At 49.7% G+C, this 14,066-nt stretch overlaps 2 protein-coding genes across 2 annotated transcripts; one reads left to right on the plus strand and one right to left on the minus strand.

The window, feature by feature from the left end:
• Positions 1-139: 139 nt before the first annotated feature.
• Positions 140-7,489, minus strand: LOC146333473 (NADH dehydrogenase [ubiquinone] 1 alpha subcomplex subunit 7-like). Its single transcript, XM_084826084.1, has 4 exons — positions 7,420-7,489; positions 2,272-2,321; positions 1,654-1,803; positions 140-404 (listed from the first exon to the last, which is right to left on the minus strand). The coding sequence occupies exons 1-4, from the start codon at positions 7,468-7,470 to the stop codon at positions 311-313; spliced, it is 345 nt and encodes a 114-aa protein (XP_084682210.1). The 5' UTR covers positions 7,471-7,489; the 3' UTR covers positions 140-310.
• Positions 7,490-8,348: 859 nt separating this feature from the next.
• Positions 8,349-9,574, plus strand: LOC146333474 (small ribosomal subunit protein eS28). The gene is made up of 3 exons (XM_084826085.1): positions 8,349-8,459; positions 9,042-9,185; positions 9,469-9,574. Exons 1-2 carry the CDS (start codon positions 8,373-8,375, stop codon positions 9,162-9,164), a joined length of 210 nt encoding a protein of 69 aa, XP_084682211.1. The 5' UTR covers positions 8,349-8,372; the 3' UTR covers positions 9,165-9,185; positions 9,469-9,574.
• Positions 9,575-14,066: the final 4,492 nt, after the last annotated feature.

Genomic DNA, 14,066 nt, shown 5'->3' on the forward strand with positions numbered 1-14,066 from the left:
GCATTTACATGTTGGGTAGTAGAGGAGAAGGGAGCCTTTTTGCACGCTTTGGGCTGCACCATTCGTAATCACAGCAGCAGCGTCTCCACCTCTCTTCCCCCAAGTCCAGCAAGCCACTTAACAAGAGCTGTACAACAATCCAGATTAAGTGAGGGACCAAGTTTATTTAATCAGTTAGGCACCACCCACAGTGTCTTTAGGGCCAGAATTACTTCTGTGCAGGCTTACACCACTGCCATTCTCCTGCAAAAGCCAGACCAACCTGGCTGCTCTATACAAACATTAGGCTTGAAGAGTCGTGGCTGGCTCACTAATAGGGTTCGTCCTTCGACAGTTCCCACTTCCGAGGTGGAAAGCCGGGCGTCACCGGTTTCTTCTCCGTCGTTGCTACGGAAGATTCCGAGCTGGGGGGTTAGAATCGGAAGATGTGGAGGAGTGGTGTGTGAGGAACACACAAACAAGAGAACTGAACAATAAGATGTACACTAGAACTGAGTCATGGTATGCTCAGTGTCCCCCCACATTAAAACCAGCATGGAGAAAGTGAAGCCGGAAGATTGCCAGTCTCGCAGAAAAAGAACCTTTTTTGGTGTGTTCGAAATAGTAAAGCTGCTTGATCAAAGGAATGCTGAGACCTATAAAGCAACCCCACAAGGAAGGCAGGTACATAAAGCGCCAGCCCAGCGGGCAACCTATGGCCTGGGGCCTACCTTTAAAAGCCCTCCACACGGGATCAGCCCCTCCCTCAGCAGACCTCTGGGCATGAAAAAAATGGGTGCGGGAGAAGAATGGGGTGGCAGAAGGAGACAGAAAAGAGGGTGGCAGGAAGAGAGAAAGAGGGTGCCCATATCTACCAGTGGCTTCAGCCCCACCTGCCAGCCGTGTGCAGCCCCTATCAGATTAAATCCAAGGGAACGTGGCCCTTAGATGAAAAAAATGATTTCCCACCCTGTGCGTGAAGGCCTGAAAAATCCTTTAAGTGGGCAGAGTGCCTTTTCCCACGAGAACAGAACCAGAGCAGCTTCTGTCAGTGAAGCCACAAATAGGAAAGAGCACTGCCCACTTCAGGAGCTTAAAGGAAATAAGAAAAATTACTCTGCAGCAATGAGGGATAACTCCTACAGCTCAATATGCCTGAACTTTCAATCAACTCAAGAACTCTTTAAAAAAGTCTTGTAGATGCTGCAATATTGAAAAATTTGGACATTCAACTAGGTTAGTTTTTTTTTTTTAAGATTATATTGTTACGGTATTTATTTTTATTTGAATTGTGCTGATATGATTTATACTGATTTGAGGGATTTTTCTGTTATGAATTTCTGTATGTGAGTGTGAGTTGCTTCAAGAGTGCTCTTTGCAGGGGGAAGCAGCACATAAATTTATGATATAACTAAATAAAAACAATGACAATGGTTAAAAGCCAGAATCAGCTGGTAACACTCAAAATAGTAACTCTCAAGGGAGTTTGATTCAGCTGATAACTCTCAAAAAAACTAAACAAGGCACCAGAAGGAATCTGTCAGAATTGTCCAGGAATCTGTCCAAACTGTCACCCGTGACTACCAAGATGAAATCAAGCAATAATCAGGCTTGGCTCAGTTTAGTTCCCAAGGTTACTAGCTCTAAGCTGGTACAGGCAAAAGGTCGCTCTACCTGGCTGCTTGCGTTCCCGGTGCCAGTATTTTCTGCGGTGACACAAGGACAATGGGTGGGAAAGTTTCTCGGCGCCCATCACGAGTACAGTAGTAATTGCTTGCAAGCTTATGACTGGATCCGACAGGGAGGCGAGGAGGTGGCTGAGTCCTACAGAACAAGGAAATGAAGAAGGTCAGACTTGGGGACACATTCAGACAGAGACGGAAGAAACCCCACCAAACTGACAGTCTGGCTCAAAGCTCTGACACATCACAGATAAGTCGTCAAGATCACCGCCTCCAAGACAGCTCTGTATTTTTATTTTGCTGGGGTAGAATATCACAACGATCATGCAAAGGATCTCCCCCCTTATGTTCTCAGGCAGGGGACGCCTTCGACATAACACCTCAATAAGTGGAAGAATTTACCGCCAGGAACTAGATGCATTCGTGGTCTAGCAATGGCTCTGTGCCACAGTAGCTTAAACAGAACCTGCAGGTTGAGGGGCAGTCTTCCTCCAAATTGCAAAAGCTGGTGGGCAGCCAGGAGTAAGAGGCTGTTTCCTTCCGGTCCCCCTGCGTTCAGGACCTTTCAGTAGGTCTGGAGAAGAGGGGACCCCCCCCCCCCCGGAATTACCTCTTGGAGATCTCTGTGTAGCGCAGCTGCAGTTTGGCTTGGAGGTCTTTCTGTTGAGAGAAAGGAGGAGAGACAGGGAGGACAGAACTCAAGCGTGCCATCGTGTGTCTGCTTTGCATAAAAGCCAAATCCCCCCCCAGTGCTTTTTTGTGAACCAACTAATAAAAACATTTGACATTTATAGTTAAATAATTTTATCCTGCTCTTCACCTGAAAAGGCTCCCAAAGCAGCTTACAAAAGATGAATAATGATACAATCCCTGCCCTCAGGTTTACAGAAAGACACAACAGAAAAGGAAGGAGGGCTAGGGAGAGAGGAGGAAAAACACAGATGCCCTGAACTTAGTGGGAGCGACTTCTCTGGAGGCACGCACAGGATTAGATGCTTGCTCTCTCTACGCACAGCCTTCCCCAACCTGGGTCCTGCTAGGTTTTGCGTGTCAACCCCCATCAGCCCAGCAAATGGTCAGGGATGACGGGAGTTTAACCCTCCAGGTGTTTTGGACTACAAGGCTGATCTACAGCTACAGAAATGCAAATATAAATCCGTGTAAAAATAACATAAAAATATTATAAATATTGTTTGAAAAGATAATATAGTATTCCACAACAAAATATCGATCGACAAATGAAATGCATTCCCACCGGGGAGAAATCCATCCCCCTGCCTGCAGGTGGTCATAAGCATCTCAAAAAAGCTTCCTAATTCAGCAGGTTGAGCTTCTTTAACGCAGAACACAAGGTCGGTTTCTGTTTTGAGGAGGAAATCGGCTCCTCGCTATATAATATAATATATATATATATATATAATATATATATATTATATATATATATATATATAATATATATATATTATATATATATATAAAATATATAGATATTACATATATAGATATTACATATATATATATAATATATATATATATTATATATATATAATATATATATATATAGATATATAATATATATATATTATATATAAAATGTATATATAATATATAAAATATATTTATATATATACTTTATATATATATAAAATATATATTTTATATATATATATATAATATAAAAATATATATATAATATATATATATATATAACATATATATATAGATATATATATATAATATATAGATATAGATATATAATATATATCCCCTTCATGGATCACTGCCTTGTTGTGGCGAAGGGGCTTGCGTAACTCAGTGAAGCCATAAGCTATGCCGTGCAGGGCCACCCAAGACGGACAGGTCATGGCAGAGAGTTCTGACAAAATGTGGTCCACTGGAGAAGGAAATGGCAACCCACTCCAGTATTCTTGCCAAGAAAACCCCATGGAACGTATCACAAGGCTAAAAGATATGACGCCGGAAGATGAGCCCCTCAGGTCGGAAGGTGTCCAATATGCTACTGGGGAAGAGCAGAGGGTATTTCCAAGTAGCGCCAGAAAGAGTGAAGCGGCTGGGCCAAAGCCGAAAGGACACACAGCTGTGGATGTGTCTGGTGGTGAAAAGAACGTCCGATGCTGTAAAGAACAATATTGTTTAGGAACCTGGAATGTCAGATCAATGAATCAAGGTAAGCTGGAGGTGGTCAAACATGAAATGGCAAGATTGAACATCGACATCTTGGGAATCAGCGAACTAAAATGGACAGGCATGGACGAATTTAATTCAGGTGACCATCATATCTACTATTGTGGGCAAGAATCCTTTAGAAGAAATGGAGTAGCAGTCATAGTCAACAAAAGGGTGGGAAAAGCAGTACTGGGGTACAATCTCAAAAACGATAGAATGATCTCAGTACGAATCCAAGGCAAACCATTCAACATCACAGTAATTCAAGTCTATGCCCCAACCACTGAGGCCGAAGAAGCTGAGGTTGATCGGTTCTATGAAGACCTACAACTCCTTCTAGAAGTAACACCAAAAAAAGATGTCCTCTTCATCATAGGGGATTGGAATGCTAAAGTAGGAAGTCAAGAAATCACCGGGATAACAGGCAGGCATGGCCTTGGTGTACAAAATGAAGCAGGACAAAAGCTAATAGAGTTTTGCCAAGAGAACATGCTGATCATAGCAAACACTCTTTTCCAACAGCACAAGAGGCGACTCTACACATGGACGTCACCAGATGGTCAATATCGAAATCAGATTGATGATGTCCTTTGCAACCAAAGATGGAGAAGCTCCATACAGTCAGTAAAAACAAGACCTGGAGCTGACTGTGGCTCAGATCATGAGCTGCTTCTTGCAAAATTTCGGCTTAAATTGAAGAACGTCGGGAAAACCACTAAACCGTTCAGGTATGACCTAAATCATATCCCTGATGAATATACAGTGGAGGTGAGGAATAGATTTCAGGGATTAGACCTGATAGACAGAGTGCCTGAGGAACTATGGACGGAGGTCTGTAGCATTGTTCAGGTGGCAGCAACGAAATCCATCCCAAAGAAAAAGAAATGCAAGAAAGCAAAGTGGCTGTCTGATGAGGCTTTAAAAGTAGCTCACGAAAGAAGGGAAGCGAAAAGCAAGGGAGAAAGGGGAAGATATATCCAACTGAATGCAGAGTTCCAGAGAATAGCAAGGAGAGACAAGAAGGCCTTCTTAAATGAACAATGCAAAGAAATCGAGGAAAACAACAGAATGGGAAAGACTAGAGATCTCTTCAAGAAAATTGGAGATCTCAAGGGAACGTTTTGTGCAAAGACGGGCATGATAAAGGACAAAGAAGGCAGGGACCTCACAGAAGCAGATGAGATTAAGAAGAGGTGGAAAGAATACACAGAAGAACTATACAGGAAAGATCTGAATGTCCCTGATAGCCATGATAGTGCGGTCACTGAACTTGAGCCGGACATCCTCGAGAGTGAAGTCAAGTGGGCCTTAGGAAGCATTAGTAACAACAAAGCTAGCGGAGATGACAGTATTCCAGCCGAGCTATTTAAAATCCTAAAAGATGATGTTGTTAAAGTGCTGCATTCAATATGCCAACAAATCTGGAACACTCAACAGTGGCCACAAGACTGGAAAAGGTCAGTTTACATTCCAATTCCAAAGAAGGGCAACGCCAAAGGGCGTTCAAACTACCGCACAATTGCGCTCATTTCACATGCCAGCAAGGTGATGCTCAAAATCCTACAAGCTAGGCTTCAGCAGTATGCGAACCGAGAACTACCGGAAGTACAAGCTGGGTTTAGAAGAGGCAGAGGAACTAGAGATCAAATCGCCAACATTCGCTGCATCATGGAGAAAGCAAGAGAATTCCAGAAAAACGTCTATTTCTGCTTCATTGACTACGCTAAAGCCTTTGATTGTGTGGATCACAACAAACTGTGGCAAATTCTTAAAGTGATGGGAGTACCAGACCACCTTACCTGTCTCCTGAGAAACCTGTACGAGGGTCAAGAAGCAACAGTAAGAACCAGACATGGAACAACCGATTGGTTCAAAATTGGGAAAGGAGTACGACAAGGCTGCATATTGTCACCCTGCTTATTTAACTTATATGCAGAGTACATCATGAGAAATGCCGGGATGGATGAATCAGAGGTCGGAATTAAGATTGCTGGGAGAATTATCAATAACCTCCGATATGCAGACGATACCACCCTAATGGCAGAAAGCGAAGAGGATCTCAAGAGCCTCTTGTTGAGGGTGAAAGAGGAGAGTGCAAAAGCTGGTTTGAAACTCAACATTAAAAAAACGAAGATCATGGCATCTGGCCCCATCACTTCCTGGCATATAGAAGGGGAAGAAATGGAAGCAGTAACAGATTTTACTTTCTTGGGCTCCAAGATCACCGCAGACGGTGACTGTAGCCATGAAATTAAAAGACGCTTGCTCCTGGGGAGGAAAGCTATGGCCAACCTAGACAGCATAGTAAGAAGCAGAGACATCACCTTGCCGACAAAGGTCCGTCTAATCAAAGCTATGGTTTTCCCAGTAGTAATGTATGGCTGTGAGAGCTGGACTATAAGGAAGGCTGAGCGCCGAAGAATTGATGCTTTCGAACTGTGGTGCTGGAGAAGACTCTTACGAGTCCCCTGGACTGCAAGGAGGTCAAATCAGTCCATCCTAAAGGAAATCAACCCTGAGTGCTCATTGGAAGGACAGATAATGAAGCTGAAGCTCAAATATTTTGGCCACCTAATGCGAAGAGAAAACTCCCTGGAAAAGACCCTGATGCTGGGAAAGACTGAAGGCAAAAGGAGAAGGGGACGGCAGAGGATGAGATGGCTAGATAGCATCACGGATGCAATGAATATGAACTTGAGCACGCTCCGGGAGAGAGCGCAGGACAGGAAGGCCTGGCGTGCTATGGTCCATGGGGTCACGAAGAGTGGGACACGACTGAACAACAACAACATAATTTATATATATTATATATAAAATGTATATATAATATATAAAATATATTTATATATATACTTTATATATATATAAAATATATTTATATATATACTTTATATATATATAAAATATATATAATATATATATATATAATATAAAATATATATATAATATATATATATAATATAAAATATATATATAATATATATATTATATATATATATATAATATATATATTATATATATATATATATAATATATATATTATATATATATATATATAATATATATATTATATATATATATATATAATATATATATTATATATATATATATATAATATATATATTATATATATATATATAATATATATATTATATATATATATAATATATATATTATATATATATATATAATATATATATTATATATATATATACACACACACATATATACACACAAATTATATATATATATATATATATATATATATGAATGAAGCCCTAAGTAACTTAAAATAAGTAATTGTCCCAAAGACTCTTTCCAACTAAAGCGATCCTGTTCGCAGCACTACGACTCCCAGAGGCCCTTGCGAGGACGGCCAAGGGGCGGGCTACTTGGCCCCGCCCCGCCCGAGGGGGCGTGGCTTGCCGGCTGATTGAACGCACAAGGAAAAGGTCCCGAGGAGACGGAGCCCCGCCCCCCGCGCCTTCTGGACGGCGGCCCCGGTGGGCGGGCCTCTCGGGCGGGCCCGGCGCCGTCCTGGCCGGGCGTCCCACCCCGGCGCCGTCCTTACCCCAGAGGCCCAGTTGCGAAGCCACCGGACGACGCTGGTGGCCGACGCCATCTTGGCCTCCGTTGTCAAGGGCGCAGCGGCCGCCGGGGAGAGGCAGCCACGGCTGCGCGGGGGGCTGCTGGGAGGAAGGTCAGGGCTTCCCTTGCGCGGCTAAGGCATCGGCGTTAGCCTTCGTCGCGACGCATGCCGGGAAGAAGGGAGCTGGGGAAAGGGGCAGTGCATGCTGGGAAGATTGAAAGGAAACGCTATGAGGGAATTATAAACCACGCCGGAGGCTCATTTTTTTTTTTTTAAATTAAGAGATTTATTCAAGCCGGGTGGGCGGAATGATGTGGAAGCAAACAGGGGCTGCGAACGAAGCGCCAGGGCGGAGAACGCCTTGGCGCGGAGAGCAGTTGCCCGCGCGGGGCATGCCGGGGAGGAGGAGGCAGGCCTCGGCCCGGCTGGCGCAGGGAATGCCGGGAAGCGCGCCGGGCGGCCTGAGGGAAGCTCAGAACCTCGATCAACTAAAGAATAAAAAGGGGCGTGGATGAAAGCAATGAAAAGAGCTAAAGAGTCTTAAAAATCTAATAGCTCATAGGACGAGCTCTTCATTAAAGCCTTTGGAGGAGATTCAAAACCAACGGGTGAAAGGACCACCATTTTGGGGGGGGAGGGGACGAAGCCGGGGCGCGCAGCGTGCTGGGAGGAAGGTCTCGGCCGGGAAGGGGGCCCCCGCGCGGCGCGGCCGCAGAGCGCGCTGGGAGGGAGGCCAAGCCGTAGCGTCGCCCGCGGGCGGCCCGCGGCGTGGGAGAGGGGGCGGGGCCTGGCGCGCGGCTGCCCGGGGAGCCCGCGTCGGCCCGGCGGGCGCGGGTCTCGCGAGGCCGGGCGGGGGGGGCGTGGCCGGGCCCGCCCGAGCGCATATAAGGGGCGGCCGCGGCCGCGTGGCTCCTCCTTCCGCCGCCGCCGCCGCCATGGACACGAGCCGCGTGCAGCCCATCAAGCTGGCGCGCGTCACCAAGGTGCTGGGCCGCACCGGCTCGCAGGGGCAGTGCACTCAGGTGAGCCGGGCCCGCGCTCTGCGCGCGCTCAGGGGCCCTCTCCTCTCGGGGCGGCACTCCGGCGGGGCGGGGGCTTCTCCCCCCCCCCGGCGGCCTAAAACCGGTCCTCGAACCAACCGGGAACGTGCAGAAAGCGGCTCCCGTAAGCTGAGGAACGTATCAGCCCCGCCCTCGCAGTGACGCGGCGGCACCCTTGCTTGCGGCCTTCCTGGCTGCCCACTGTCGGAGGCAGGAGGCCGGGGCTGATGGGCCTGCCTTGGGGCGTCCTAAGCCGCCCTTCAAAAACAACGCACCCTGCTGCCCCCTGGGAGGGTGGAGGGGAGCAGAGGCCCTAACTGGGCCGCTCGCCCCCAGTCGAGCCCACTCGGGGCGAATTGCCGCCGTCGGGGCGCTGTGGCGCCTGCCGGGGCTGGCGGGCACAGCTGCCCCGCCGGCGGGGGCGATGCCGTCCCCGCAGCGCAGAGGGGTGCGTGGCCTTCAAGCCAGGGTCTGGGCATCTCTGCCAGTGGAGCCCCGTCCGCGGGGGTGAAGGGCGGGCTCGGCTCCCCCCGGGCACTAACCTCCCCTCCTCTTCCGGAGCAGGTCCGCGTGGAGTTCATGGACGACACCAGCCGCTCGATCATCCGCAACGTGAAAGGCCCCGTCCGGGAGGGAGACGTGCTGACGCTTCTGGAGTCCGAGCGCGAGGCCCGGAGGCTGCGCTGAGCCCGGCGGGCCGAAGCCCTGGTACGTGCGGCTCCGCCTGGTGCCTCCCGCCCCCAAGCAGCCCCCAGCACCCTGCTGCCGTGGTGTTTGGGGCTGCAGCTCCCGGCGGCCCTATGGGGTACGCCTGCCGGGGCAGATGGAAGTTCATGTCCGGCGCATCTGGAAGGCCCCAGGTGGGGGTGACGCGGTGGCACCCAGAATCTGGTATTTGATAAACAACTGACCTCCTCTTCACAGCCTTTTCTTTGCGACTGGCAGAGTTGAGCATCAGACTAACGCCTGTTTTGTTTCGGGTTTTTTGTAGATGGGGTAAAAAACCCTTCCGTGTGACCGGCTTCTGCGGTCTGGTCAAGGAGAGATGAGCCATCGGACGTGATTTAAATAAATTTTGTTGGTTCCCCCCCCTTAAACTCTCCTGTGTGATGCTTCTACAATTACCAGTAGCAAAGATTCGGCACTTGTTCAAACAGTTGCGTGCCTTACTCTACACACACAGATGCACTTGCCTTTTTCCTTTATTGCTCAGCACTCCTCCAGTCTCTACAGCTCCCCCTCCCCTGGGTTTCCCCCGTATTGTTTGGCCCCATAAGAACCTAAGGATGCTCTGCTGGCCAAAGGCCTCTCCAGCTGAACATCCTGTTTCCCACAGTGTCCAACCAGATGCCCCAATGGGAAGCCCACAAGCAGGACAGGAGCCCAACAGCACCCTCCTCGCATTCCCCCCAGTATACTGCCTCTGATGCTGGAGGTAGCACGTAGCCATCAGGACTAGTGGCTGTTGATAGCCTTCCCCAGGAATTTGTCCAACCCCCTTTTAAAAACATCCAAATTGGTGGCCATTGCTACATCTTGTGGTAGCGCGTTCCATACTTTAACCATGCACTGTGTGAAGAAGTTCCTTCCTTTCCTCTGTCCCGAGTCTCACCAATCAGCTTCGTGAGATTACCGTTTTGTTCTAGTAAGAGCTTGCGCGGTGTGATGGTTAAAATGCTGGACTGGGATTGGGAGACCTGGATTCATGTCCCCATTCGGCCATGAAGCTCAATGGGTACCTTTGGGGCAGTCACTCACTCTCGGCCTGACCTACCTCACAGGGTTGTGAAGATAAAAGGAGAATCATGTAACCTGCCTTGAGTTCCTTGCAAGGAAGAAACAGTTCTCCAAACACCAGGCATAATTTTGTACATTTCTCTCATGTCCATCCTTACACAACTTTTCGCAAGGTAAAAAAATCCCAAAACTTGTAAGACCTAGGCCTCTGTTTCAGGGATGGGCAGAAGGTGTATTTCCAGATATTTTGGACTTGAACTCGCAGAAGCCTTCGCCAGCATTTATTTTTATATATTTATTAATTAAATTTATTAATCGCCCGTCTGGCTGGTCACCCAGCCACTCTGGGCGATGTACAACATATAATAAAACAGTTTAAAACAATAAAATTCTACAATAAAAACATTTTCTAAAATACCCTAACCCACCCCAAATGCTTGCCTGAACAGTCACGTTTTTAATGCATGGTGGAAGCTTATTAAAGGGGGGGCATGATGGAGTTCCTTAGGGAGGGAGTTCCACAGAGTGGGGGCCACCACAGAAAAGGCCCTCTCCCTCATCTCCACCAGTCCAGCTGTCCCGGCTGATGGGACAGAGAGAAGGCCATCTGAGGCTGATCTTGTTGAGTGGCCTGTCTGGTGTTGCTGGAGGCGCTCCTTAAGATAGGCTGGGCCGGAACCATATACGGTTTTAAAGGTCAAAACCTTGAATTTGGCCCGGAAAACAACTGGTAACCAGCGCAACTCCTTCAGCACTGGAGTGATGTGATCTTGCTAGCGGCTGCCTTTAATCAGGGAAGCTGCCGTGTTCTGTACCAGCTGCAGCTTCCGAACCATCTTCAGGGGTAACCCCACGTAGAGCGCATTACTGTAGTCTAAACAAGAGGAGACCAGGGCATGTACTGCAGATGGCCGGGAAGGAAGGGGCGCAGCCGCCGTATCAGATGGAGTTGATACAGCGCTGTCTGGCTCACAGCTGACACCTGAGCCTCCATGGACAGCTGGGAGTCCAAAATGACCCCCAGGCTGCGGACCTGGTCTTTCAAGGGTAGCCGTACCCCATTCAACACCAGGTCAACCCCCAGCCGCCTCTTGTCTCCCACCAAAAGTACCTCTGTCCTGTCAGGGTTCAGCTTCAGCTTATTCCTCCCCATCCAGCCACTCACCGTCTCCAGACGTTTGGACAGGGATTCTATGGCCAACCTTGGTGAAGATTTGAACGAGAGGTAGAGCTGCGTGTCATCCGCGTACTGATGACACCGCACCCCAAACCTGATGATAGCCCCCAGCGACTTTGCATAGATGTTAAAAAGCATCGGGGAGAGGATGGAACCCTGTGGCACCCCACAAGTGAGCGGCCACAGGTCCGAAACCTCCTCTCCCAGTGCTATCCTCTGGTACCTGCTGGAGAGGAAGGACCGGAACCACCGCAATGCGGTGTCTGCAATGCCCAACCCCTCCAGGTGGTCCAGGAGGATACCATGGTCAACGGTATCAAAAGCCGCTGAGAGGTCGAGGAGAACAAGGAAGGAGCATTCACCCCTATCCAGAGCCCTCCTCATATCATCCACCAAGGCGACCAAGGCTGTTTCTGTCCAGTGCCCAGGCCTGAAGCCCGACTGAAATGGGTCTAGATAATCGGTTTCTTCCAAGTGTGCCTTCAACTGCATCGCCACCACCCGCTCAATCACCTTGCTCAAAAAAGGCAGATTTGAGACTGGGTGAAAATTGTTCAGAACTTGGGGATCCAAGGAGGGCTTCTTTAAGAGCGGTCTCATCACTGCCTCCTTGAGGGCTGATGGCATCACTCCCTCCTCAAGGGAGGCATTCACCACCACCCTGATCCCCTCACTTAGTCTCTCTCTGCAGCCCATAATAAGCCAAGATGGGCAAGGATCCAGTAAGCAGGTGGTCGGCCTTACAGATGAAAGCACCTTGTCCGCTTCATCAGAAGGAAGAAGCTGGAACCGATCCCACAAAACTGATTTGCCACAGGCTGCCTCTTGCTCACTAACTGTATCCACAGCGTGCGGAGTAACACTCCTAATCCGATCAATTTTATCTGCAAAGTGCCTTGCCAAGGCTTCACAGGAGGCCTTAGAATGCTCCAGTGGTCCTGGAGCCACAGGACCGACCAGGCTCCGGACCACTTGGAACAGCCTCCTGGGACAGCACTCTGCAGACGCGATGGAGGCAGCATAATATTCCTTTTTTGCTGCCTTCACCGCCACGTGATAGGCTGAAGATACAGCTCTAGCCCGTGTCTGATCGCCTTTGGAGCGAGACTTCTGCCACCAGCGCTCCAGCCGTCTCACCTCCTGTTTCAGGGCTCGTAACCGCGGATTGAACCATGGCGCAATCCGAGCCCTGTTCAGGGGGAGAGGGCGTTTCGGAGCCACCCGATCTAATGCCCCAGTGATTGCGGCATTCCAGCCACCCAGCAGGGTCTCGACCGAGTGGCCGTTGGCGTGCCCCAGAGAATCCCCAAGCACGTTCAGGAATCCATTCGAATCCATAAGACGCCTGGGGCGGACCATTTTAATGGGTCCTCCACCCCTGCGGAGGGGTTGTGGAACCGAGAAGTCCAACGTCACCAGATAGTGATCTGACCATGACAAGGGGGTGGTGGATATACCCCCGACTTCCAGATCACTCCCCGCTTCTCCAGAAACAAACACAAGGTCTAGCGCATGACCGGCTACATGGGTGGGCCCAGTTAGAATATGGTGCAGCTCCCAGGAGGCCATGGTCTCCATGAAGTCCCGAGGTGCTCCTGTGAGGATGGCCTCCGAATGTACGTTGAAGTCCCGCAACACCAGTAAGTTAGGGGACTGCACACGCACATCAGAGACCACCTCAAGCACCTCGGCCAGGGAGTCAGTCGTGCCGCGGGGTGGACGGTACACGAGCAGAATCCCCAGACTGCCCTTCGGGCCCAACCTCCAGTACATGCACACAGCAACCTTGGTCTCCCGGAGAGGGGGTCTGGTGAAGACCAAGGACTCTCGGTAGATAACAGCCACTCCCCCTCCTCGATCCCCAGCCCTCGGCTGCTGTGCATACGAAAATCCGGCTGGACACATGGCCGCAAGGGTTGGAGCAGCAGCCTCGGCCAGCCAGGTCTCCGTAATACATGCCAGGTCTGCACCCCCATCCAGGATCATGTCATGGATGAGGGAGGTTTTCTGGGGAACAGACCTGGCATTGCAGAGCAGCGAACGAAGGCCAGAAGATGGGGTCACGCCTCCCCCAGCCATCCTTTGGCTCTGGGCAGGCCCGGAGCAGGGGACAGATACTACACATCTCTCCCTTGTTCCCCTTCCCTGGCATGGCCTGCCCCTAGCGCTCCGCCAGCGCCTGCCGCCCAGCCTCGGGATGTTCTGGCCCCCAACGCTCCCCCCACTGCCTCCATCAGGCGGACACATGCCCCCTCGCTCCCGCCTATCAGGCAGGCTACCCGCCCCTAAAACACAACAGAATCCCCCAGAAATTCAACAACAATATTAAAAAATCCCCGTAAAAATAAAGCCAGGCAGGAGTCCGCAGTAGTGATGGTGGTGGTGGTGGTGGTGGTGGCGGCGGCAGCGGCAGCAGGCACACCTCTTCCCCTAAAAGCTTCTCCTGCAGGTTCCTGGCTCTGTAGCATGACTACAGATCATGGCTTCAGATGGTGGGAACTGAAGTCCCAGACATCTGGAGATCTGCGTTCTGCCCATCCCAGCTCTACCCATTTCTCTTCCCCTCCATTGGGGAGTCAGGAGGCAGCTAGACAGTCTGTCCATTTTTGCTGCTGCCTTAGCAGAAGTCCCCAGGTTCAACCCTTGACATCACCACATAGGACTAGGAAAGACTC

Source organism: Heloderma suspectum, chromosome Z, assembly GCF_057233095.1.
Source record: "Heloderma suspectum isolate Gila_16-S chromosome Z, 16-S_ref, whole genome shotgun sequence".
NCBI classification, from domain to species: Eukaryota; Metazoa; Chordata; class Lepidosauria; order Squamata; family Helodermatidae; genus Heloderma; species Heloderma suspectum.